Here is a 27,494-nt window from a genome sequence, read left to right on the forward strand (position 1 = left end):
TTCGTGGAATAGTGGTCTGCTTCAGTGGTGCCACACGTGATCTTCCCATAATGAAAGCACAGTGAACACTTTCATCCCAAGGTTGCATAGATCTCCGATGCTAATTTAGCTGCGCGCTGCTCTGTGCAGGCTACTTCTAAGCAATTACAAAGAAGAACGTTTTGAATTATAACAAGGATATTGAAAATGGACCACGGTCGTAAATGCTGTGTTCCAGGCTGTACAGGGAAGGCTAACACTTACAGTCTTCCAAAGGAGCCTAACATTCGACAGGCATGGCTGCTGTTGTTTACAGTGTTGGGAGTTACAAAGTAACGCATTACTGTAATTCCACTACGTTTAGCGGTAACGAGCATGTAACGAAGTATTTTTTTGAATCAATTAACGCAGTTACAATTACTGAAATTTAAATGAGTTTGTTACTCGCGTTACTCTCTTTTGTGAAAAATGAACACTTGCAGACAAGAAGACAAGATAGGCCTACTTTAGCTGCTTCTGATCTGACATCGCAGGACCTTGGTGGCGCAATGATACACCAATCGAATCAATCAATGAGCATTAAACCACATCATGGCCGACAGTGCGGATAGAATGAGCTTTCTCTCCTGGAAGTATGGACATTACTTTTCGCTCGTCGAAAGTAAAGACAAAAATGTAGTGGTGAGTTGTAAATTATGTGCAGGTGCAAAGACCCTATCCACATCTAAGAGTAGCAATTCCAATCTTATGAAGCACCTGTTGAAACAACACGCTTCGACAAAGCTAGTAGCGAAAGACCCCAGCCCTACGGATGCTGAAGGCGCCACTCCATGCAAACAACCAAGGCTAGACTTTACACGGACTGCAGTGCAGCCGATAAGCCAGGCAGAGCTGAATAAATTGATTGCTAGGTATGTTGTCGATGACATGCATCCTCTGTCAACTGTCGAGTCAGTTGCCTTCAGGCAACTAATAAGCAAAATTCCGGTGATAAATGGAGGCTCGGGGCAAATGTGCAGGAAGACGTTTTCCAGCTATTTAGACAGAGAATATGCGAAAATGCAGGTCGAGCTAAAAAAAACATTTGAGGGTTTACAAGATGTCTCTACCACAGCAGACATCTGGACTGCTTACAATAAAAGCTTTCTAGGTGTAACTGCACACTGGATTAATCCAAACAACATGCTACGTGGGAAATCAGCCCTGGCATGCCAGAGATTCAAGGGCCGACATACGTATGACATTATTGCAACCGAAATAGACAACATCCACTCATCCTATGGCCTATCTTTCAAAGTGACAGCAACTGTTACTGACAATGGCTCTAATTTTGTCAAGGCGTTTCAAATGTACCAGCCACCTGAGCCAGACACTGAAGATAATTTGGAGGAGGATGAGGCGACTTTTACAAACCTTGGGGATGTGCTAGATAATGCTGTCGATGTCAATGACGTGGTTTTACCCCCGCATCACAGATGCGCATCGCACACATTGAACCTCATCTCATGCACTGATGTCGATAAGTGGCTAATGTCAAAGCCAGAAACGAAATCTATCTACAGAAATGCTACCACAAAATGCGCAGGGCTGTGGAACAAGGCAAGTCGGTCAACGGTGGCTTCGGAGATTGTCAACGACGTTATTGCTAAGAAGCTGCTTGTACCTTGCACCACCAGGTGGAATTCGTTCTATGATGCGGTAGCTCGAATTTCTGAGATACCTGTGGCCGAATTGAATACAATATCCTCCCAACTTCAGATGAAATGCATCAATGAAAGGGAACATCAGGTCCTTAAAGAGTATTGTGTTGTGATGAAGCCACTTACTGTGGCTCTTGACATTCTGCAAGGCGAGGACAATTGTTTTTACGGAACACTCTTGCCCACTCTGGAGACGTTGATGTCTAAGACTCTGGATTTAAAAAAACACCTTGCAATCCTTGATGGCCTACCAGAGGCAATTGTTCAGGTAAGAGCTGCTATTTTATTTTGCATTTATATGTATCCAATCAATAGCTCAGTTGCATTTATTTGTGTCTACATAATGTGAAGTATTTATAAGTGCAGGTCAATTTAGTAGTGACTGCTCTGTAATAAGATTTATGCTATATGCCAAATATGTATAATACACTTGTTTTTAAGACTTGTTTTAATACTCTTGTTATGTCTTTTGTGTCATGTATTTCAGGCAATCAAAACCAGATTTGCACGTGTTCTTGAGGATAATGATGCTCTACTAGCTGCTGCAACCCTACCCAAGTTCAAGTTACGTTGGCTGCGTGGCCAGGAGAGGAAGGACCTTGTAAAAGCAAGTCTAGTAGCAGAATGCAGAAAATATGTCCCAGAGCAGGATGAGCACCCAGGGGAAACCCCAACAACACAGCGCCGGCCATCTACCAAAGAGGATGAATTCTTTAGCTTTGATGAGAGTGAGGAGGATGCCTATGTCTCTGTTGAAAATGAAGTAGCTGATTACTTTAAATCAGGAGCCACAGGGATGGACGCTCTGAATCAGTTTCCCATAATAAAGAAAGTTTCACTTAAATATAATGCAGCCACTCCATCCAGTGCCCCAGTGGAAAGACTCTTTAGCCTTGGGAACCTGATTCTCTCTCCAAAGAGGAATAGGCTCTCAGATCAAAAGTTTGAGAAGCTTCTCCTCTTGAGGTACAATAACTGGTTTGAAAGCTAGCAATGTTGTGGCTACTGGTCAGAGGTGAGAGAAGAGACTTGTTAGCCCATTTTTACGTTTGTTGAGAATCTCATCTCTTATCTATATTTAGCTTTGCCTTATGAGGCATGTTTGTTAAAACATTTTGTTAACCTTTTGTTAAATCACATACTCAATTATATGCAGCACCTCAAGGCACCTTTGTTTTCTCTTTTAATTAGTGTTAATACTGTAGGCCAATCACTTTTATTTCATTGGGCCTAATGCGGTTAAAAAAACACTGTTAAATGACTGAGACAGTTATTTTGTATTAAGTTAAGTATTAAAAGGGACTTTTGTACTACTGCTTGATTTGAAAGCCTGTTGCCCTGTTGATTACAATAAATAGGTCTAAAAAATATGTTTATTGTGTTTGACTGTTCAGTACTGTTCATTACATTAAAAAAGCAGACATAAAAGTAACTTAAAAGGTACTTTCCCTAGTAACTAATTACTTTTGATATACAGTAACTGGTAAAGTAATTAAATTACCTTTAAAAGAAGTAACTAGTAACTGTAACTAATTACTAATTTTCAGTAACTTGCCCAACACTGGTTGTTTATGAGAAGATCCCGGCGAAGTTCAACACTCAATCATTAATTTGCTCTGAACATTTCACCCAAGACAGTTTTGACAACCTTGGACAATTGCAAGCAGGATTTGCTAGGAAGCTGAACCTGGAAAGAGGTGCTGTTCCGACCGTATGCTCATTGCAACCGCAAGCTGTGAGGACAGTATGATGTTGTTCTAACAGTTATTAGCAATGCTAACATGTCCTGTATATAGCATAGGTAGAATGCTAAATACGTTTCTACACATATCAAATGACTCTAGCTAGACTAGCTGTAGTCGGCATTAGAAGGGAAGCTTCCAAAAAAATAGCCAGAAAACAAACAGCAGTCTGGCTTATTGCTAACGCCTGTCAAGATAATCTATTTGAAAGAACTGGAGAAAGGCAGGTGTTAGATACAGGATACGTTGGCATTGCTAGTAGTTAACTGTTACTAGTAACACCTAGACTGTAGTAGGCATGTAAACTAGTTTAGCTTGCTATTAACGCAAGAGCATAGGTTGAATGTGTGCTAATTTAGCCTAGTTTATTGGCAATGGGGCTAACGTTGTTTCATGTTCCTGACAGTGTTTCATTCAAATAAATAACCTGTGTCATGTAAATCTACAATTAAAGATGCATGTTTGTCCAGATCTTTGTCAGGTTATTTTTCAGCAAGATATCTAGAGCTAGCTAATTGAAGCCGAGTTGAATCACGATATGGTTTGGTTGCTAAGCCTAACGTTCTACCCACCCAAGTCAATCCAGTTTGCTTCAACAACAGAAGTGGAAACAAGTAATGTTATCATTTCAAATGATATGTAGTCAATCTGTTGAAAACAGTGTTGTGTAGACATAATAGATTTATTTGCGCGTTTTTATTTCAAGTCTCCACCTTCGGTGTTTCAGTGAGTGCTGCTGTTGGCCGTGTTGCGTTTTTGCTCCCCAGCTTCACTCGTTGAAAACCAACCAATCAGCGCGCAGCTTATCTAAATATTAATGAGCATACCATAAAAGGAGAAAAGCTAGTGTTTTTCCCCGGGAACATTTCAGATGATCTATCAAAGGCATAGAAGAGCACCCGGGCCATTTTCAACCCAACCAATGTTACATACCCTATTCGACCTTAAGGAACAGTGTGAAATACCCCCAAAACCCAGTCAATTGCCCCTTTAAGACAAAACAACGCAAGCACCTGGCATAACATAATGTACACAGAACATAATTAACATCGATGCTGAGCTTAAATAAGTGAAACTTCCTAAATATACAGATAGGAATAAATAATACACTATACTAACCCTAAATGCACATTGAATCTATTCAACTATTCTATTCTATAACCTATTCTAACCTGGGTAGAGTAAAGTAGAATAGTGCAACATTACAGATAGTGCAACCAGCAGCTGAAAGTGACAGTGTGTAAGTAACGAAGAGGACAATCAGTGACTAAGTCAATTACCATACAGGAGCCTGATGGTGAAGTACAGTGAGGTACAGTAGTGCAATGTAACTGATAGTGCCACCAGTAGCTGAAAGTGACAATGTTTAAAGGGACTAGTGTGAAGTGTATCAGTGTCCATATCAATGTCCATTCAGAAGCCTGATGGCCCTTGGGTAGAAACTGTTGTCCAGTCTGCGTGTGCGCGACCGGATGCTGCAGTAACACCTGCCAGAAGGCAACGGGGTAAAGAGACTGAAGGAAGGGTGGTAACAGTCTCTTAGAATCCTGCCAGCTTTCCTGAGGCAGCGTGTTTGGTAGGTGTCCTGTAGGGCTGGGAGCTTCCTGCCGATGATGAACTCAGCAGAACGGACCACACTTCGTAGGGCCTTGCGGTCTCTGTCTGTGCAGCTCCCATACCACACTGTAATGCACCCAGTCAGAATGCTCTCTATAGGGCATCTGTAAAAGTTAGTGAGGATGACTGAGTCCATACCAAACTTCTTCAGGCTCCTCAAGAAGAAGAGGCGTTTACGGGCTGCTTTGACCACCTTGTCCGTGTGAACAGTACAGGTGAGGTCGTTGCTGATGTTCACCCCGAGGAACTTGAAGCAGCTGACCTTCTCCCCTTCAGATCCGTTGATGAGTAGGGGTGCATGCTCCTCCTTCTGCCGCCTCCTATAGTCCACAATCATCTCCTTGGTCTTGCTGATGTTGAGGGAGAGGTTATTGTCCTGGCACCATGATGTCAGCATGTCAACCTCCTCTCTGTAGGCTGACTCGTCACGTTCAGAGATGAGGCCCACGATGGTTGTGTCGTCACCAAACTTAACAAGGAGGTTGGAGCCACACAGTCGTGAGTGAACAAGGAGAACAGGAGAGGGCTGAGCACACAGCCCTGGGGGTGCCTATGTTGGTGATCAGTACGGATGAGGTGCGGTCACCGATTCTCACCACTTGTGGCTTCCCCGTCAGGAAGTGGAAGATCCACTTGCAGAGGGAGGTGCTTAGTCCCAGGTCCACAAGCTTGGAGACCAGCCTGGAGGGGATGATGGTGTTGAATGCTGAGCTGTAGTCAATGAACAGCATCCTCACATACGTATTCCCTTTGTCCAGGTGGGAGAGAACGGTGTGCATAGTCAGAGCGATGGCATCATCTGTAGACCTGTTGGACCGGTATGCAAACTGCATAGGGTCCAGAGTGGGGGGCAGCGAGGAGCAGATGAATGATTTGACTAGCCGCTCGAAGCACTTCATGATGACAGAGGTCAGTGCTATCGGGCGATAGTTGTTCAAACATGTAACCTTGGTGTTCTTGGGCACAGGGATAATGGTGGTCCTCTTGAAGCAGTTGGGGCGTACAGACAGGTTGAGGGAGAGGTTGAAGATGTCACTGAAGACCCCTGCTGGCTGGTCAGCACAGCCCCTGAGGGTCCTACCTGATATGCCGTCTGGGCCAGGTGCCTTGCGAGGGTTGATCTTTTTGAAGCACTGCCTCACCTCGGCTATGGTTAGTGTAGGCACACCACTGGCTAGGCCTTCAGGTAGCTCCACTGCAGGGGGCTCACTGTCCCTCTCAAAGTGAGCGTAGAAGGAATTCAGCTTGTCTGGCAGTAGGACAGAGGACTGGGTTTTACTGGAGCCTCTCCCTTTGTAGTCTGTAATGGCTTTAAGTCCACTCCAAATGCGCCCGGGGTCAGAGCCATGGTAGCTGGACTCCACCTTGGCCTTCAGAAGGTCATATCTGGCCTTTCTGTACTCATCAGGGTCCCCAGAGTTAAAGGCGACAGTGCGGGCTCACAGCTTGGCCCAGACCCTGGCATCAACCCAGGGCTTCTGATTTGGGAAAGACCGGACAAACTTCTTGGGAACTACGTCATCAACGCAGTGTTGGGTGTAGCTGGAAACAGTGTCCGTGTATTAGTTAATGTCCCCATCTGCAAGTCAGTGGTGTCAAAGCAGTCCTGGAAGGTCGCCACACACGCGTCACTTCAAAGGTGAACTGACCTCTCAACCGGTCTGACCTGTTTTAGCTTTTGTTCATATGTGGAGAGGAGAAGAATGGTGGTGTGATCAGCCTTCCCAAAAGTAGGACTTTGCATCAGACTCTGAGTTCCAGTGCGTCTGTTTTGGAATTAGTTTATTTTTGACTTGTCAACACTTACTTGTTTGGACGTAGGATTTTCTTCACTTCAAGACTGATTTATTTCTCTATACACAGGAATTTATAAAATTATCCACAACAAATGTTGTATTACAATGGTCAAAGATCTGGTCTCCAGTGTGAAGAAGTCAATGTGCTGATAGTACTTGGGCAGGACTTTCTTCATGTTGGCTCTGTTGAAATTGCCAACAACAATGAAGGCTGCCTCTAGGTGCACATTTTCCAGACCATTGATAATCCCATACAGTTCATCCAAAGCAGCGGCCTTGTCTGCCTGGGGGGATGTAGACTGCACTCATGACGACCGCAGTGAATTCCCGAGGCAGATAGAAGGGTCTGATTTTTACAGTTAGCAGCTCAAGGACCGAAGAGCAGTGGGATGCTAGTACCGCTACATCTGTAGCCCAAAGAGAGTTAACCATAACACAGACACCTCCGCTCCTGCACTTCCCTGAATCAGCTGTTCTGTCCTAGAGGTATATGGTGAATCCCAACGGTGTAACCGTCGTGTCGGAGATCTCCGGAGACAGCCAGGTCTCGACGAATGCCAGTACACAGCAGTTCCTGATGTCCCGGTGGGAGTTTGACACAAGCGTTAAGTTCATCCATTTTGTTGTCGATGGACTGAACGTTAGCAAGAAAGATGGTTGAAAAAGCAGGTTTGAAGCACCGTTTCTGAGTTCGAACAAGAACGCCGGTCTCGTTTCTTCTTCCTCCGTTTCGCCGGTGTTACGTCCCAACTGGTTCCCAATTTAACTGGTTCCCCAGCTGTGCGTGCACCTATCAGTCTGCCTCTGTCACCAGATTCGTCACAAATTCACAAACATATTACTGGCGATTTTCAAGTCGGATCTCATATTTGCTGCGGCAAATATGAAAGTAGGCCTATAGGCTACGTGCGCACTACATTAGGCTACCATTCGCGACAAAATAAATGGAGACAAAATAAAACATTTGCAGACTCGCATGAAGTGGGATTCGATCGCACTAGAGTAAAACCATAAACGTACCACAGTCTGTTGACTAACACCACGAGCTATACCAGCTCACTAAATATGATTGAATCGTTAGGTATTTCTTAAATACATTGGCCTTCAGGTAACATTTTGAATTGGCTTCTTCTGATTCAACTGGTTCCCATAGACACTACCCGAATGTAGGCTTAGTATGCACGTATTTGGGGTTGTTTCGAGGCAATAGCCGTATTTTCCACGACATCCCAGCTGCTTCTGACACCACATATTACAAATTCATACTAAGAACGTCGCTGCTAACCCAGACGATACGATAAAAATACGCGTAACACAACATGGAAACATTCGTTTCCTATGCGATTTCGTGTAGCCTATTGCTGAGTGTTTCTTCGCTATATCTTTTGAAATCAATTCATTTCATAATTGTATATTCTGAACAAATGTACTGAGCACTACATTACAGCCATTCACGCCATAATAAATGGAAACTAAGAAAATAAAAGATTCGAGTGGTCTTCGATCCCACGAGCAAAAACACATACAAAGTGACAATCCTGTGCATTACACCGTAAGCTACTGGAGCACGTGAGTAATTCAGGAACTCAGTCACTTGATTAACTACGTTGGCCTTCAGGCAACAAGTTGTTTAGGTTCTTCTGAATCAACTAGTTACCGTAGACACTACCAGAATGTAGGCTACTCATCACGTATTTGGAGTTGTCTCAAGGCAATAGCCATATTAACCACAACCACCATTTGTTCAGAATATACAATTATGAAATGAATTGATTTCAAAAGATATAGCGAAGAAACACTCAGCAATAGGCTACACGAAATCGCATAGGAAACGAATGTTTCCATGTTGTGTTACGCGTATTTTTATCGTATTGTCTGGGTTAGCAGCGACGTTCTTAGTATGAATTTGTAATATGTGGTGTCAGAGGGAGCTGTGATGTCGTGGAAAATACGGCTATTGCCTCGAAACAACCCCAAATACGTGCATAGTAAGCCTACATTCGGGTAGTGTCTATGGGAACCAGTTGAATCAGAAGACGCCAATTCAAAATGTTACCTGAAGGCCAATGTAGTTAAGAAATACCTAACGATTCTCTCACATTTTGTGAGCTGATATAGCTCATGGTGTTAGTCAACGGACTTTGGTGCGTTTATGTTTTTACTCTAGTGCGATCGAATCCCACTTCATGCGAGTCTGCAAATGTTTTATTTTGTCTCCATTTATTTTGTCGCGAATGGTAGCCTAATGTAGTGCGCACGTAGCCTATAGGCCTACTTTCATATTTGCCGCAGCAAATATGAGATCCGACTTGAAAATCGCCAGTAATATGTTTGTGAATTTGTGACGAATCTGGTGACAGAGGCAGACTGATAGGTGCACGCACAGCTGGGGAACCAGTTAAATTGGGAACCAGTTGGGACGTAACACCGGTAAACAGAGCGGCGGAACAACAAAGGGCCAGCTGCAGTCCGAGCTCGCACTCCGAAAAGTGGAATTGAAGTTCGTAAAATAATCCTTGCCAAGAGACAACTTAATGTCCAGAAGTGTCTGCCGGTCGTACTGAATAAACAACATTATAACAAAACAAGTAACAAACACTTACATGACAAAAAATTAGGTTTTTGCTGAGCCCCCGTCAGCGCAGCCATCTCTAGGCGCACCGGATGTTAGCATCAAATGGGGTTTGTGGGGTTGTCCAGTGGCCCGTTCTCCGTACGTCGCTTATTACATCCAAGAATTAAAGACACATAATCATGATCTGGCTAATTCGGCTCTTCGTACACCCATGTTGTTTATAATTAGTATAGCTGGATTGAGTTATGCATTGGTCTAAAAGGGGGTATGTATCGAAAGTTGAAACCTTGATCAGCAACGCTGTTAGTGGCTGCTCACGTAAGTCTATGGCTGCTCACCATGGCCAAAATGAGCGCCCATTTTTTTGCAAACAGAGCTTGCTTGAAGGTTACTCCGAATTTGAAGATTTAATCAGAACGCCAGGGAACACCTCAAAGTCTGCAAAATCCAAGAAAGAGGGCTGGCAAAAAGTAGCAGACCAAATTAAATGTAGAGTAATGACCACGCGTTTTATTGCTTATTACAGTAAGCTAGGCATATGTTTGTTTTTTTCTTCATACTTTCATATTTTCATTTATGATCTTTAATGTCATATTTTGTGGTTTCAACAAATTGATGATGTAAATGACACCCTCACATGATAGGCTATCCTCTCAAAAAGTATAGGCTGGCATATCGCGCTGTGCTTAAGGAGCCTATCTATCAAGCAATGAGCAATTAATTAGGTTTCATGTTAAATTCTGCTAATTATTCTTGCACCTTCTGCAACAGGTTCCTGTAGTAAAAACGGACAAGACATGTCTGTGACAGACTTCCTGTATACCCTCTACTTGTAAAGCCTCAATCTAATCGTGTTTGCATAAAATAAACCTGCTCCAGAGCAGGTTTAAGCTTACAGACCTGTTGCTATGACAGCAAGTCCAGGATGAGCTTTGAAGAACCGAACAATCCAAGATAATGACAAATCGTCAACAATCAAATCCAGCTAACTGAGTTAGCAACGTACGGAGAACGGCCCCATTTCTTCCATATAATCAATGTCTTCCATAACATTACGACAACTCACAAGGAACACTGAGAAAGCATTTAGGGCCTTTGTGTCTTCAGATTTTATTTGTGGTCACTTGTAAGTCTTTTCAATCAATGCAGTAGCCACCTTCGACTCATTTTCATACTTCTCTTGCAGTAGTCTCAAAGCCTTTGCATATGATGGTCAGGCATATAATGACAGCTCCTCACATGACGAGCTTCGCCTCTTGTGTACTGCTCCAAGACGTGTAGTTTATCAGCATTGCTCTCAGCACGGGAAACAATGGCATGTATGAAAGCTCTTATAAAGGATCTGAACTCCAGTGGGTCTCCCTGGAACACTGGCACATCTCTTTTTGATAAGCGAAACAGCTGTTGGTTCCTTGCCAACAGCTCTATAACGTCTGTCTGACGTTGCGTCATGTGGTACATCTGTCTTGCTCCGTCATCAGATTGAGGCGGAAGTCTACGTTGGTTGGGATAGGTGGTGGAATATCCGTCTGTCCTCAACATGCTCCAAAAGCCTCAACCAGGTTAGTATTCAGACCATATATTGGCTTCTTCAGTCTGGTGGATAGCAAACCTTGTAAGTCACCATGTCCTGGCTCATGTTTAACACTGTCCAACAGCGATAAAGGTTCTTTTGTACCTGTCTGGGATAGAAGTTCTTCACACTCCTCAGATACTTTCATTTTAGCAGTGGAAACTGCAAGAGCTGTTTCAATTTCTAATCTTTCCTTTGCAGCTTTAATTTCAGCCTCCTTCAATTCTAATGCTTGTTTTTCTTGCAAAGCTGCTGCCTGTGCCATCAGAGCAGCTCTATTGTCTTCTTTTTTTATGCGGGCTGCAGAGGCATTTGACACTTTTGACACCCTAGACACTGTCCCAAGGTGTTACCTCTTGTTTTTGCTTCAATGCACCTTTTAACTTTAGCCATAAACTGCTGGTCAACCTCCTTTTCTTCAACATTGAGACATGATACTACTGCACAATTGCACTCAATAAACTCTTCACATTGTTTCTTGAACACTTTACATTCCTTTTGAATGTCATGTACAGTAGGCAATTCTTCACTGTTCAAAAGTAGCTCAATTTCGTTAGATTTTGCAGTCAATTGTGATAATTTAACTCTTCTGTTTGTGAGAATATGCAGTTTATTCTCTGCTCCTTTAGCTGTTGGCGTCCTCTCACGAGTATTGACACCCATGTCGTCCTTTTCACTCATCAGTGTTGTTGATATTCCACAACGTTGCAGCTACTTCACTCACAAAGCCTTGTTTCAGTTGGACACAGCCGTCTGCCGTTATAACACAACACAAATCCTTACAATTCCATCCCAAACCCAGCTCAGTCACGTCCAAATTGAATCAGCATAAAATCCCGTTTTGATAAGCACTTTCACTTAGGTCTTCTTAACGAAATCAATGCATTCTTGATAACTGCGATGCTAAACTAACTCCAATGCTTGCCGAGTCATCCACTTAGCTTATTTGTTAGTTTCCAATGGCTTCAATGGGCAAAAGTTTTCCTAATTCTTTGCAGTCTTTCGACTTAACCAAACTTCTTCACTTTGGTTCAAATCCGGACCAAACTGTTTAATTGAATAAAAAATGTGTTGAAGAAAGGGTTTTACTCCGCCTCTTCACTAACGGAAAGACTAAGTTTAAATATAGCTGCAAGCAGCGATGCGGGTTCCTTGACAAAATATTATAAACATGTAGACTGTAGAAGATCTAGAGTTGGACAACAAAAGAGCAAAACTACTTAATGTTTGGCCAACAACAGGCTGAATGGGGATTTGAATTCATGAGCATAAGGTTACAAGTCAGTCTCTCTATTCTCTCTGCTCCACACCAACTGTTGAGATTGTATTAGCTTTGGTCAGCTTTGGGACAAAGGTTGAGAAACGGTTGACATTTCAAGGTGAAATTGCATGAAATTGTGCATGGTATTTCAGAATGATGTCATCCTGTTTAACTAAACAGATAATCAAAATGATGACAGGCCAAAAGATAATGGCTGGATTCCAACCTACTACCTTATACTTTACAGGTCACCATCCCAGCCCATTGAGCTATTCTCAGTGTTGAATAGTGTCATGTTCAGTAACAGTATTAAAAAGTAAGCTGTTTCTCCTGTGGTAAGCGTTGTTAGATTCAGCCAAAGTTGAAACTGCTTGTACATTTCCTATTAAAATGGGACAACGGGATCACTGGGTTGCTGCTGTTAAGAATAACTTACTTAAAGGGTTTTAAAAAGTTGTTTGAGTGCCATAACTTGTCATGGAAGGGAATTTAAAATCATGCCTAGCATCAGTGGGGATGTATCCTGGCTTAGGTTACTGAAAGGAATTTGTGAAACAGACAAGGGATCCACCTGAACAATCTTCATTAGAGATAACCATTAGCGTTATATCTACCATGCGTAGACTACAAGTAGCTAGCTACTGTGGCGAACCTGGCTTGTTTTGCAGTGGTTTACACAGTCTCGCTAAACAGATGATTGGAGTGTTGTGATGGGCTCAAATAAACACGAATTGCTATGTTTTACAACCGGAGGATTTATTGGAAGACAAGAAACCGCTATGTCAGAATAAAAAAAAAAAAACTATGCCTCTGACTGGTTTTGAACCTACAACCCTTTGCTTACCAGCACAACTTCTCAGCCAATTGCCATAGCCATTCCCAGGCATGGAACACACAAAGTTCAATAACTGGATAATAAAAAAAGCTGTTTCTCCAATGGCGAGCATTGTCAGATTTGGTCCAAATTCAAACAGCTGTAATTCAGTCATATTTTGACATATCAAGGTGAAACTTTGCATGGTAATTCAGAGGCATGTCACCTTAAAGCCTATTACATTTGAACCATGCTTCATAAATACATTTGATTTAGTGACACAAACATATTGAGGCAATGTGGACATTTACATAAATACACCCCTTTCAGCCGTTTTGTACTTGATTCAATTGCCTTAAGTAACATTTTTAAATACGTCAATGATACATGTCTGTACAAAATTTCAAGTCAATTAGACCTTTGGCTCAAGAGAAGAGGAATTTTGAATGTTTTCCAAAATGATCACTATACAGGAAAATCTATCATGGCGGACGTTATGGGTCCTTGAGGCTTTGTTGTTCATCATGAAAAATGAGGCATGCACATCAAGTTTCAGAAGAATTGGATTAATATGGTGGAAATGCCATCACTTTGAAAATGGGCGTGGCCTGTGGAGCCCCCTACGGTCCGATGTGGCCCAATGTGCCAAATTAGAACATTTATGACCGGGGACTTTTTGAGATATTGGGGTGCAAAGGAGAAGAAAAATAATAATAGTAAGAATACCAACAATAACAATAGGTTCCCTTCTACCGAAGGAACCCTAATAAGAATACCAACAATAACAATAAGTTCCCTCCTACCGGAGGAACCCTAATTATAAATAAAGTAAAGTCAGCAAACAGCGCTTAATCGGCCGTGACTGACGTCAATGCAGCAAACCACGAGAACCTGAAATGTCCGACTGCACAGAGCCGTTTTCAACTGCTCTCCGACTGCAAGCGGCTACTCTCGCCGGTCGTTTCATGCAGCCGCCGTCCATGTCGAACGCACCTATTGTCTAATCACTTAAGTCACATGTGCAGCACAGGATATACATTTTCCAATAGCAATTCACCATCAACATTTACCATGAATTACATTAACTGTCAGATGTTCACTCAGAATAAATTCTTAATTAAACTAAATGTTGTAAACTAAATATTCAAAATGCAAAATATTAAGAACATTGAGTAAATGTGTGTAATGCGAAAGGATAACACAAAAATGTAATTGCTGTCCTAACTTATATTTTGTATTACACAATGGTGGAGCAAAAACTAGCAATTCCATGAATCCCATGGAAACAAAGGCAAATGTGTGAGATGAACTGGTGTCTCAGTTCAGATGACTAATCATTGGATTCAGGTCAAAAGTCTATAACTTGAACTGGTTTCATTACTTAAGACAATAAAAGTCAGCAGCTTGGTATGCTGGGACATGGAAATGATTACACATTTAGACTTTCATCAAAGTAAAAAATGCTGGTTTGTCCTTTTTCATCAATGTCCTCAAAAAAGCAGTCTGCAGAGCTACTGTGTCTGTGGGGTGACTGTCTGTCTCTGGAGGGCAGGCAGGCAGGGGCAGGGCCTGCAGGCAGGCAGTCAGGGCAGGCCAGCTGGATGAAGCTGTCCTGGGGTCAGGGCTGAAGAGTAGCTGTCCAGCTAGAGGGGGGTTGTCTAGCAAGGGATCTGTTTTTCTCTCAGCATCCTCTGTTGAACTCTGTTGAGCAGGCCTCTGCATGACCCTCCAGACATGTAAAAGTGAAGAAAGGATCCATGTCAGTTGTGAAAAAGGAAGCTTTTACATCTACACTTGACATAAACTACAGTTGACTGTGAAATGCAGTGGCATTACTTGAACTTGAATCTAAATGTGTTGACCTGATGGAGACCCAACCATGCAAAGTCACTCAAAACATTTGGCTCGGTTCCAGGCTCTGGCAAGAGTATTTAGCTCTAAACTGGTCATTATACACATCTGACCGAAGACCAGCTCGACGTTTGCCTGTAAACAGTGATTCTGACTGTAAGAGACCTTTAAGTAGGCTGACCGAGTGAAACTAGCCTGGCTAACGTAGGTCGCTTTCTCAGGAAATCGACAAATGAAATAGACTTGTTTTGAAGGATCCTATGTACTGGCTATCTTCAGCAGACTCTTGTCTACAAAAAGCAGCCCTCCCTGACGTTTTAGGCGTAGAATTTAGTGAATTACGATATTGTTTACACACTGCCAGTGAGCGAGCCGAGTCTGTCTCTGAGGCTAAGTCAAAACAATGTACCCCAGGGACGCAGTCTCAGTCCACTTGCAAGTTTTCCACAGATCACAAAAACAATCGGAGCATCTGGCTAAAAGCACAATTCCCAAATCTCCTAAAGGCTGCCCTCCTCGAGGTTTGGAAACAAACACATTTTTGGTGTCAACCGAACTGTGAAATGGTGAACTTATAAACATGACGCAACCAAAACATGGCTGCCGCCTAAGCCTCTGCGGTCTCCCTGGCGCATACGCTTATTACAAAAATGTTCACGACCCGATTCAAAATTCGGAGCCGACAGGTCTGTGGGGAAGTGCTTGTTTTCCTAAAAGCTGCCCTCGTCTACCTTTTTGATGAATTCGCCGAGATGCTACATGATTCAGTAATTACACAGAGGGAAAAAGCTAGCTACTTTTTGAACTCGGTTTTCCGTTACTTCAAACTCACGATCTAAAGGTCTCAAAGTGCTCAAACCTTCACCATAATTCAAGAAGGTGTACTTTCACGAACCCAATAATTAATTCTAGCTTAAAATGTGTAAAAATAGGACTTACCGAACGTGGCTGCCTCCAACACGGCTATCAGGCAATTCCAGTTGAAAACAACAACGGCTGCCGAAAAAGAATTTATTTTCGTAACGGCGAGCTGCGATTGGAAGCGATTGGGGGCTTGGTCAGCACACCATTTCCAGAAAGGATGTGTGTGCGTCTCACCAAGCTCGCGCGTGTGTCAAGTAGGTTGAGCACCTGTCCCTCTTTGCGCTGTATCCCACAGCATATTCAATATGCGACGTGCGGGACAAGGGGTGAAAATGCTGTGTGACACAACGCAAAGCGGGACAGTTGGTCACCCTTGTGTCAACGAGCAGGATGAGCCTGTGAGAATTTGGAGCGCGCTGTGGAGCAATTCATTTGAATTAAATCATATATAGACATACCAAGGTGAAATTGTTTATGGTACTTCAGAGTGATGTCGTCTTGAACCCTATTAGGTTTGAAAAACCATGAGTCAAAATTATATGAGATTTATTGACACAAAAAAAAAATACACCCCTTTCAGCCATTTTGTATTGTATTTCTTATTCCATGTCACCCTATGTAAAGACATGTATTCTACACATCTGTAACACATTTCAAGTCAATTGGATCTATGGTTCATAAGGAGAAGGGTTCTGAAGGTTGAATCACATTTGGACAGAACCAGAAAGTCCTCCTACCGGAGGAACCCGAACTACAAATTTAAAATAAAAATACAAAAAAGGGGAGGGGGGGATGAGGTTGAGAGAGGGAGCAATTCCCACTCTGTTTAAAGATCACATCGGGCATCAGACAACGCAGCTGTGCGAACTGGGCCTTCCTGGGCCTGTTAGGGCCTTGTATTATCTGGGGGAACAACAGCAATGGATCCCATATTTTATGGAACGTGTCAGTTGAACCTCTAGAGCAGGGCTCTCCAATTCCGGTCCTCGAGGGCCGCTGTCCTGCATGTTTTTGATGTTCCCCTGCTCCAGCACACCTGATTTAAATGAATGGTTATTACCCGGCTTCCAGAGAGCTTGATAACGACCCATTCATTTGAAACTGGTGTGGTAGAGCAGGGAAACATCTAAAACATGCAGGACAGCGGCCCTCGAGGACCGGAATCGGAGAGCCCTGCTCTAGAGGAATGCTTAATTTTCTAACAGGCTCAGTCTAGGAGGGCCATGGAAGATGGTATTCTGGGTGACACATTGTTTTCCCCCGAGTTTGCGTGTGAGGTTCCTGTCATTGTGTCTCTCCGCTCTGAGTCCCTGCCCAGGGGTACTCCGAGGGAAGGGTGCTGAGACTGTTGCAGTGGGGGTAGAATTGCCTGTTACGCGTGCACAGCTGTTGGAGGCGCAGGCTAGGCGAGCCAAATGTATTTCTACTGTTATTGCTAAAAGGGGGGGACGGCGCTGGGGATTGTCGCCTACTTCCTTGAGAATGGGGTGTTGATGCAGAAATGGTTTGCCAACCCTGAGGCCAGCGGTGAGTGGCGGCCTGTGTTCCAGGTAGTTTTCCCCAGCGCCTACCGTTCTTGTGTGCTGGTCACAGCCCACAAAAGTCCTTGGTCTGGACACTGGTATAACCAAGACTTATTACACAGCTCTTCTTAATGCTGTAGAATGCTCCATTTACTTGAATGGGGCTTCCCAACGTTCTGTGGTCAACTATTTTTCCATATTTGACCGTTGCTATGCATAATTGAACGCTGTCAAGGGGAGTGGCCTTTTTGCTGGGGATTTGTGTCTTCTGTAGCACTTCACAAGTAGTCCGGTAACTTATCAACCCCAGCGTATTTAGTTGCTTAGTGTCGTCAGCTGATCTGAAGCCTACTGGGAAAAAAAACGTAGGCTACATACCAAGCAACTATGGATGAGTTTCCGATTAACTTTAATATTTAGGGGAAAAACTGGGATTTTCATACTTGGTTAAAGGCTGAGTTGATGCCATCGCCAGTGAAGAACAGACGAGAGGACAGCAGCGTTGCTTAGTGACGTCAGCTGATCTGAAGCCAACGTCTTTGAAGTTCAACGTCATTGGCAAACTATTTCTCTGCTGATCAACACTACAAATGGTAACAAATAAATTGTAAAAATAATAAGCGGGATAATGTATAGATAGAGCTTCTGGGTGCTGTTCAACCTGTCGGGGCTTATTTTCCCGATCATGACCTGCGTTCTATACATTATCCCTTACTCATGATTGGGTACTGCAACATTTCTTTAGGCCGGGCCTGAAGAGGAATGGGGCTCGATTCTGCAGGTTGTGCCATACTTGTCAGGTAGTGCCTTTGCCTAAAACAGGTACGGATAACCAGTTTTTGATAACCATGATGTGTGTGGCGACCGTTATCCAGAGGCAGTTTCCCTCCGCACTATAATGGCCACCTCGGTGGTCAGGGATCTGGTAAAGTGTTTCTCCACGTTTGGTCACCCGAAAGTCATTCAGAGAGAGCAGGGTTCCAATTTCTTGTCTCGTGTGTTCAACCAGGTGTTGACTACTCTCTCTGTGAGTCACAGGGTCTCAAGCGCGTACCACCTATGGAGTCCAATGGCGTGCTACAGCAGTAGCATCAGACCCTGAAGTCTATGCTATGCAAGTATAGTCTTGACACAGGAAAGGCCTGGGATGAAGGTGTTCCTCATGTTCTGTTTGCTGTCAGAGAAAGACAGTTCAGGAGTCTCTGGGTTTTAGCCCTGCCGAGTTGGTGTCTGGCCACGTTGTGCGCGGCCCTCTCAAGGTTTTGAGGGATGCGTTTTTGTCTGAGGATCTGAACCCTCAGCGGGCTGTTTTGAATTATGTATCGCAGTGGGTACAGCGTCTCCTATCAAGCAGCATCTATACCGCGTAAACCATGTAAAGCGGCCTGACAGCTTCTTATAGGACACGTTGATAGCGTTTGGGTTGTTGAACACTCCAGCTACCTTCCAGCGCCTGGTGAACACAGTTGTCAGTGACGTGCCAAATTGTACCGCTTCTCTGGATGACCTGGTCGTTCATCAGACTGGGGGATGCATGAGTTGTCTCTCCGTACTGTGTTTCAGCGGTTACCATCAGCAGTTCTGACGCTGAATCTGGTGAAGTGCGAGTTTGGCAAGGTTACAGTTTCTTACCTGGGTAAGCGGGTCGAGGGTGGTCAGGTATGTCCATTAGAGGCTAAGGTCACAGCAGTGTCTACATTTCCTGTTCTCTCTACCTGGCATCAGTTGTGATGTCTCCTTGGTATGGCTGGTTATTACCGGGGTTTCTGGTGTCAGTCTTTCAGTGAGTTTGTTTGTGGATGGTAAGCAGTTGTGAACTTCTGTGCAAGGTTCTATGTTTTAGAGGTCGCTTCAAAGACGGTGGATCCCTGATCGGACAAGATGTAGTCTGGAACACCCCATCGTGTCAGGATCTCTTTGACAAGTACCTGAGACACAGATTCAGCTGTGGCCTTCCAAAGGGCAAAGAGTTCCTCCCATTTGGAGTTGTAACCGCAAAGACCAGCAGGTAGACGTTGAGGTTGGAACTGGGTGGAAATGGACCCATCAGGTCTACAGCCAGCATCTACCAAGGCCTGGTGACAATGGTCTGCTGCAGTTTTCTGGCGTTCTTCCTTCCCTCAGGCTTGTATACTTGGCACACAGGGCAGTTCTTGACAAAATCCCTGCAACCTCTTGTAAGTCTTGAACCTTCCCAGATATCCAGTGATGGGGTCTTCGTGAAACATGCGCAGCATCTCGGAACAAAGCAGACCGGGACTGTATACCTGATGGATGGTTTTGTCTGGTAGCTGTATACTTTGTCTTCGACAATGACCTGTTTAGTGCTTGGATTGAGGAGTTTGACTCCCATTTCCAGAAGGGACTGATACATCTCCTTAACTTCGGTACCTTCTTGTTGTGTTTTCCATAAGACGTCATCCGTAAAAGGCAAGTCACCTCTCGTGAGTCTTTTATTGTGGACAGCATGGAGGTTTATGTAGGATGGATGGTACATGGATCCTTTGCCGGAGCTCTGGAAAATGCATCGGCCGCTGTGTTTTTTTTCATTACGACACTCCACAGCAAAGGTAAAATCCTGAAGCCGGAGAGCACGTTGGATGAGCTGAGTTTGCTTGTCTTGAAGACCCAAACTAAAGAAGAGTGGTCTGTCTGGTAGTATCTCCAGGTAAATTTCCCAATATGCTAATAAATACTCCATATTGGATTTTATTTCTTATTCATGAAGATGCCTTTATCAGACGTATCGCAAACACGTGAAGCCAAATTTCAAGTCAATCGGACCTACAGTGTACGAAGCGAAGATTTGTAAAAATGTTGACACATTTTCATTGTACATAAAAATCCAAGACGGCGACAGCTATGGGTCCCATGGTTATTTTGTTCCCCATGAGAATTAAGACGGATATACAGATTCTCAGGCCTTCTGGACTTGGGGCAGAGGAAAGACTCACACTTATTGGAATAGGCAAAGGTGCCTGTAACTACTTTACCAGCAATTTTAACGAAAAACCAGTTATCAGACACTTATTTATGAACATATTGATCCAGAATAAAATATTTGTAACTGTTAATCACTGCATAAGTGCTTATATTAGGCTTGGTAATGTTTCAATAATGTATTCATTATGTTTTATATAACTCAACTGACTGTTTTGATGTTTTAAATAACAAAAATGTACAAATGCTTTAAATTGTGTATTTCATTCTACATCAAATAAATCATCTTTGGCTTACATAATGTATCTACCACCCCGCTCAAAAAATCTCCATTGCTACGTATTCTTACCAGTTGTCTCCGGTTTTTCTTCCATGTCTCTGCCTTCCTCTTGGAGTTCATGTTTTGGAAGGCTGTAAAGTAGGAAAGCTGATTAGTTCTTGCAGCTCCCAACAATTTCATAACTTCCTGGAAATGTAATACTGCCAGTATTCTGTTGATTTATCTTTGTATAAAAATAATACATTTTATTTGGAGGCACCCAAGTCACCTTACAGAGTCCAGTATTCATTCAGTCATGCCGGTGGTGGTAAGCTACAACTGTAGCCACAACTGCCCTGGGGCAGACTGACAGAAGCGTGGCTGGCAATCAGCGCCTACGGCCCCTCTGACCACCACCAACATTCATATGATACATGTCTTTATGATGGTGGGGGAAACCGGAGTACCCGGAGGAAACCCACGCAGGCACGGGGAGAACATGTAAACTCCACACAGAAAGGACCTGGAGCAACCGGGGTTCGAACCGTATACCGATCTACTACATCGATCTTTGACGGTTTAGTTTGGTTGAGGGGCAGTTCTATGGGCATATGTGAAGCCCTCTGTGACATTGCTTGTAAAAATGGCTATACAAATACATTTTGATTTGATTTGATCCTACCACATCGAAAAATCCTGGTAGTTCACAAACTACAGATCCATCAGATTGTGCTACCAGTCTAAAATAATCAGGTAGAATGATTTTACAGTACAAAATACCTAATCAGATTGCCCTACCAGTGTAAATAAATGAGTAGGATGATTTTACAGCTTGTCAATAATGACGCAATATTGATGTTGATGTGTGGCCACCTAGTCCTGGGTCTTCCCCGAGGCCTCCCAGCTGGACATGCCTGGAACACCTCCCTAGGGAGGCACCCAGGGGGCATCCTAACCAAATGCCAAAACCACCTCAACTGGTTCCTTTTGACGCAATGGAGAAGTGGCTCTACTCCGAGCTCCTCAAGGATGAACTCCTCACCCTTTTTCCTGAGGAAACCCATTTTGGCGTCTTGTACTCGTAACCTAGTTTTTTTGGTTGTTAAAAAATTTGCAATATTGATGTGCGGATGCACAGTAAACCATGGTAGGACAATCTGGTTTGTATTAGGATTATCAGTAAGATACATTTAACAAAAAAAACTTTCAACAGAACCCCCCCCCCCCATACTAATGCTGACTGGTTGCTGTGCAAGGATTGTCCATTAGACCAGAGTGGATCTTAGACTAGATACCATCAGAAGAGGACAAAAGCTTCCTTTTTCATCTGAGCCAATGACGGGTAACAGGAGCTGTCTGCCAAATATGATACTGTGAACCAGTATCATATGTCAAAATCGGTTCCCGAAACAACATCCTACGGAAACTGACCAATTCCAAATGGAGAGCCACAGCACACACATTAAAATCTACTGCTCTGGCCCTGTGCTGTTCCTCTGTGGAATATGAATGTCCTGTTTGAGAGAGGTCAACCCATGCCAAAAAACTTGACCCAGCACTGAACAATATCTGCTGCCTGAACACTGGCTGCTTGAAACCCACCAACATAAGCAACCTGCAACTCCTCACTGGCATTGTGTCATAGAAAATTGGCACAGTGTAGATTTGAACATAGTCAAAATGGCGGTTTCAATATAATTTATTTAGTTTGCACAAATTTAAGAATGAACAGAGAACTCCAGACCCGTCATAGCGAAAGACATGCAGATGTAACCTACAGGGCTGCGTTTCCCAAAAGCATCGTAAGCCTAAGTTGATTGTAGAGTCCATCGTACGATGGATCTTTGTTGTACGGGCCGTTTCCCGAAAACAAGCGGAGCTGGTTCATGCAGGGGGACGCTGTCTCCGTTGGGTGCGGCAGGGAGCCGATGCAAGCAGAACCATAATGCCAAATCAAATGTTACAATGATGTATTGTACCGTGTGAATAAAGTATCAAGTAAATACATACTGAGTCCTCCTGCCTGAAACAAGCGGAGCTGGTTCATGCAGGGGGACGCGAGACATAGCGTGTCACTGGCAGTGCGTCATCACGCAATAGGGGCACACCTTAGCTGGGCGGGTATTTAATCAGGATATCGCTGCACTCTGCTTGCTAGTGCGACACAAGGTGCTTCTGTTTAATCTGCTGTTTGTGTCTTCGGGTAAGGTCGTTATTTGGCGGTTTTCCGCTGTGTGGGGCTGAATCTTTGGGAACACTTGGTCTAATGTGGGTCTGTGGCCGCCTGGCCGTGGTTCGGCGGGACGACGGGTTATCTCTGTCTGCGTGTAGCACAGCGTTCTTCGCGGGACCTAACCTGCATGTCTATGTGGTTATCGACTCTGGACTGGTCCGTGTTGGATCCGGAGTGGTTAGCCGCGCTTGCTGGGCTCGGTGGGTGGCGTGTTCTGGTGCGGGCGTTTCCCCTGGTCTACTGGGCTGTGCCTCGGCCTGGACGTCGTTTGTTTTGGGGATGTCTCGTTGTTATGGTCTTGAACTAGCACCAAAGCTCTCTTGGAAGTCGCCTTGGATAAGTGTCTGCTACATGACTGAATGTTAATGCAATGCGAGGGTTTTAATCATAAAACCAGATCAAACTTATGGTTGGGTAAATGTCCGCTCTAGTGTGTCACTAGTGTGTGCTACTGCAAATGTTTTCTCAGGAGCCCGATGTGTCGCTAGGGCTAGCAAGGATCCGGCAGGGGTATCTGTGGGCCGCGATTGGTCTGTGTTTCTTTAGTCGGTGGCACAGCTACCATTACATATCTGAAGCAGTGGCGGCTGCTGGTTTTCGAATAGGGGAAGCTCATTTTCAGTCTTATCCTACGTATTCATTTATTTGGCTAGTCAGCCCTACGACAATAGCCTGGGCTACTGAATGAATGGATACATGAACGAACTAACTAAGGAAGAAACATAAACTCAAAGGGAATGTGGGAATTAGGTGAACTGAAACGAGGGATGTGGTGTAATTCTATGATCGCAGCATTATCCATTGACTGTAGAGTTTCGAAGAACTATTGGAAGCAGCCCCATCGAAGTCCATTGAAGCTGGGCTTCAACAGGGGAATGCACTGTGACGCTACAGGAATGTATGGGATGGAATCAGTCAGTCGACCTGCTACCGTACGTAGCTGATTCCGAACGAACTCGTCTTCGAGATGAACGTGTCTAACTCATTCAAATGTTAACACAATAGTACATATTTACCCGTAATTTTGCATTTAGGGGAAGCTGAGTCTTACAGGAATCGGCTGATCTGGGGTGACTGACAGGGTTACAGGGCTGGCATTTTGCTTGATCTGCCTGATCCTGTGTTTCGGCAAACAGTCGACATCAGTCAATTGCCGGGCAGGCATGGGCGCTGCATGGCTCTGGCAGGCATCTCGCGACGCGTCAGGTATGCCCTAAACAGTCGCAGTGGCACCTGTCGGGATTAAACGGCGATCGCGGATGTCTTCATGCTCTTATGGCGTCAGCGTCGTAGCGGGTGCGCATTTCGACATTCCGTCCGAGTCTTGCGTAGGTCAGCTGGACGGGTGCAGAGTGCTCGTGCTGCGAGCGATTTTGTGTTGGGTTTTTCGTCCTTGCCCCGGCTCGGTGCGTTTCATTGTTGTTGCTCGGGCGTCCTAATTTCGCATGCGCATCGTCTCACGTTAGGTCGTCGTTCCAGTCTGTGGCCGTGGCTAAATCGGGTGCGGGCTGCTGCACAATCTTGTCGTATGAGGGTTGCAATCCGATTGCAATCTAGGCCGTGCTCTGCGGGGGCTATGAACGGGTGTCGTTCTGTACGGCCGGGGTGCAACTTTAGCTCCCTGTCGGTACATTGTGTTGGGGATTCGATGCAAATGAAGGGCTCGTGGAATGGAGTTCGGCGGGCGATTGCATGTCACAGCACTGTTCGACTGTATCCTACTAATTGTACCCCACTTGTACCCATAGGGTAGTAGGGGTAGTGTGTGCATTATATTACTCTTAGGTCTATAAGGTTGGTATAGGTTGTACAAGGCGTATTAGAGGTCCAGTATACTGTATTGGATATTATCTATTCAGGAGGTTGAACTATTTAGCTTTGTTAAGATGTAATCTATGTTCTGTGTGTTCTCACGTTATGCCAGGTTGCTTGCGTTGTCTTGTCCTGAGAATTCAGGGCCCAGTCTGACCTGGTGTTTGCGCATCCGTCATAAAGACTGAATATGAATTTGTATCCTATCTCTGTAGCTCTCTGACGTGGGCTAAACTAATATGATGTGATAAGATTAGTGCTGTCAAACGATTAAAATATTTAATCGCGATTAATCGCATTAATGTCATAGTTAACTCGCGATTAATCACAATTCATCGCACATTTTTATCTATTCTAAATGTCCCTGATTTCTTTTTGTCCCAATCTTTTTTCAAATTTTAATGCTCTTATCAACATAGAAAAGTGGTTCGGATTGCTTTGTGCAAATATTTTTTTTATTGAAAACAACATTGCAATCGCCTGGCTTTGACGAGGGGGCAGAGAATTCGCATCAGCTGTGTGCTTGGCCATCAAGTGGTATTTCAGACTGGACGTGCTGCGATGATAGCTCAGTTTACAACGACAAAACACACAGATCACTGGTCTTGTCAATAGAACCATTTGGCAACTTTTTAAAAGCAAACTTTCCATTCAGAATCTTATTGGCATCCATTTCGGCATCTCGCGCTCATCATCCACTCAAAACGTTAGCCTACTACCAGAGAATGTTTAATATCCGTAAACGGGCTCTGCTACTACTCTTTAGCCAGCTCGCAAGCCAAACGAGTGTTTGGCGTGCCTGTTGTTTTGTTTCCGGTCTAGCTAGATCCGGTGTGGTGTTGTAGTTTTTCTAACGTCGGTAGTTGTTGCAACAGCATGTGAAATAAACTACAAAGTTTGCTAGGCCAAAAAGAGCGTTAATCGCGCGATAAAATAATTGACGCCGTTAATTTGGGTTTGCGTTAACGCCGTTAATAACGCGTTAAACTGACAGCACTAGATAAGATACAAGGGTTCCTGCAGCTGTGACAAGCTTGTCTGCTAAATGACTAAATGCAAAATGTAACAAATGTAATATGGTGCAGGAAGAGACATCGTTGTGTCTTGTGACAATAAAGACACAGTAACGATCAAGGGCATTAGATTAACAGTAGTGAGACGTCTTACAAGCTGGACGTGCATCACGGGCTGCATTTCTTCCCGGGTTGGTTAACAACGTAAGTGATGTCACATTCCAACCTTGACCTTTGCACATTCTCACCCTGGAAGCGACTTAACCATAGACACACGCATTCTTAACGTAGTACTAGTGTGAAGCTGGTGCGGGTACTCTTGTTACATGGTATATTAACTCCGCTTTCTGTCCCCTCTTTTACATGGTGCACCACCTCCGCTGTATGCGTTCATCAACCGCAATGAGCGAACCCCTGTTCGTCACATATGCCGGGGAAGCATGACTACATAACTGTCACCGGGAGGCTTGGAATCCTGTGCCGGCCCTGTGGTCCGGACCCTAAACAACGTTGGAATCTCAAGTGGTCTCGGCTCACTGCTCAGTGTTGGGTCGTTGATCTGCAACAGTTCAATGTTACATTAGAGCGAATGCAGTCATGTGATGGAAGGCAGACGAGGATGGCATCTACCCTCCCTACCTTCAAACTACGTAATGTTCACTTCATGTCATGCATTGCCTGCTAATATTTACAAATGAAAGTTTCGTCAGGTGGCTGGCCAGGAGTACGTGCGCATCAGGCGACGCAGTCACCGTCAACGTTGGGATGTCGAAGCAGTGCCTCAGGTGGTTTGATGCAATGCATCAGGTGGTATGTTGAGGCAGTGCCTCAGTTGGTATGTCGAGGCAGTGCCTCAGTTGGTATGTCGAGGCAGTGCCTCAGTTGGTATGTCGAGGCAGTGCCTCAGTTGGTATGTCGTGGCAGTGCCTCAGTGGTATGTCGGGTAGTGCTCAGTTGGTATGTCGAGGCAGTGCCTCAGTTGGTATGTCGAGGCAGTGCCTCAGTTGGTATGTCGGAGGCAGTGCCTCAGTTGGTATGTCGAGGCAGTGCCTCAGTTGGTATGTCGAGGCAGTGCCTCAGTTGGTATGTCGAGGCAGTGCCTCCAGTGGGACGTCGAGGCAGTGCCTCCAGTGGGACGTGGAGGCAACACCTCCAGTGGGATGTCGAGGCATAGACTCGCACATGTCCACCGTGGGTCTTAAAAGGGGCAAGTGCGGGTAGCCTATTCCTGTCGTGATATCACAGATTAACTCCTCTTTCTGTTCCCTCTCTTCCATCGTGAAATACCTCCGTTGGCGTTCATCAACGGTAATGAGCGAGCCCCGTTCGTTACCAATGCCGGGAAGCCATGACGGCTACTGGTTCACCGGCGGCTTGGAATCCTGTGCCGGCGCTGTGGTCTGGATCCTAAACTGTAGCTACACGGCGCACTCGTTTGGAATCGGAGCGGCTACGTCGGCGTCTCAAGTGGTTTCGTCATCTACGCAGAAAGTATGGGTAGTGGTCATGTGCAACGGTTCATTGTTACATCAGCCTGAATGCAGGGATGTTCTGGACAGCCAGGAGGATGGCTTTCACTCTTCCAACCTCTAATAACGTTCACTCTTCTCGTTCTTGTATTTCACGCTATGTATTCACTCACTCCATGTTTAGGTGTTCAAATGCTTAATACGAAATGTTTCGTCTGGTGGCTGGCCGGGCGCGGGTATGCAGCATGTGGAGCGACAGGTGACAGTCACCATCGGAAGTTGGGATGTCGAGGCCGTGCCTCAGTTGGGTAGTTGAGGCCATGCCTCAGTTGGGATGTCGAGGCCGTGCCTCAGTTGGGTAGTCGAGGCCGTGCCTCAGTTGGGTAGTTGAGGCCATGCCTCAGTTGGGATGTCGAGGCCGTGCCTCAGTTGGGAAGTTGAGGCCGTGCCTCATTTGGGTAGTCGAGGCCATG

At 44.6% G+C, this 27,494-nt stretch overlaps 2 protein-coding genes across 4 annotated transcripts in view; one reads left to right on the forward strand and one right to left on the reverse strand.

Annotated features, from left to right (window-relative positions):
• The window catches only part of LOC146277291 (serine/threonine-protein kinase 38-like), an 85,030-nt gene that overhangs the window by 10,178 nt on the left and 47,358 nt on the right, over nt 1–27,494 (reverse strand). For all 3 annotated transcript variants that reach the window (XR_014762466.1, XM_084701629.1, XM_084701628.1), the window contains one exon: nt 20,585–20,646. Coding sequence is in view for 2 of the 3 variants with exons in the window: in XM_084701629.1 (XP_084557755.1) it covers nt 20,585–20,646 (62 nt within the window). In the remaining variant the exon portion in view is untranslated. The remainder of the gene's footprint in view (nt 1–20,584; nt 20,647–27,494) is intronic.
• Nucleotides 555–3,067, forward strand: LOC146277292 (zinc finger BED domain-containing protein 4-like). The gene is made up of 2 exons (XM_084701995.1): nt 555–1,947; nt 2,167–3,067. The coding sequence occupies exons 1-2, from the start codon at nt 571–573 to the stop codon at nt 2,668–2,670; spliced, it is 1,881 nt and encodes a 626-aa protein (XP_084558121.1). The 5' UTR covers nt 555–570; the 3' UTR covers nt 2,671–3,067.

This window comes from Hypomesus nipponensis, chromosome 7, assembly GCF_054491055.1.
Source record: "Hypomesus nipponensis isolate SF chromosome 7, ASM5449105v1, whole genome shotgun sequence".
NCBI classification, from domain to species: domain Eukaryota; kingdom Metazoa; phylum Chordata; class Actinopteri; order Osmeriformes; family Osmeridae; genus Hypomesus; species Hypomesus nipponensis.

Bases quoted from the DNA above. Each gene is read 5' to 3' on its own strand.
- LOC146277292 (XM_084701995.1), top strand. From the start codon at position 571: ATGGCCGACAGTGCGGATAGAATGAGCTTTCTCTCCTGGAAGTATGGA. The intron at 1,948-2,166 runs GTAAGAGCTGCT...CATGTATTTCAG, and splicing joins TACCAGAGGCAATTGTTCAG to GCAATCAAAACCAGATTTGC.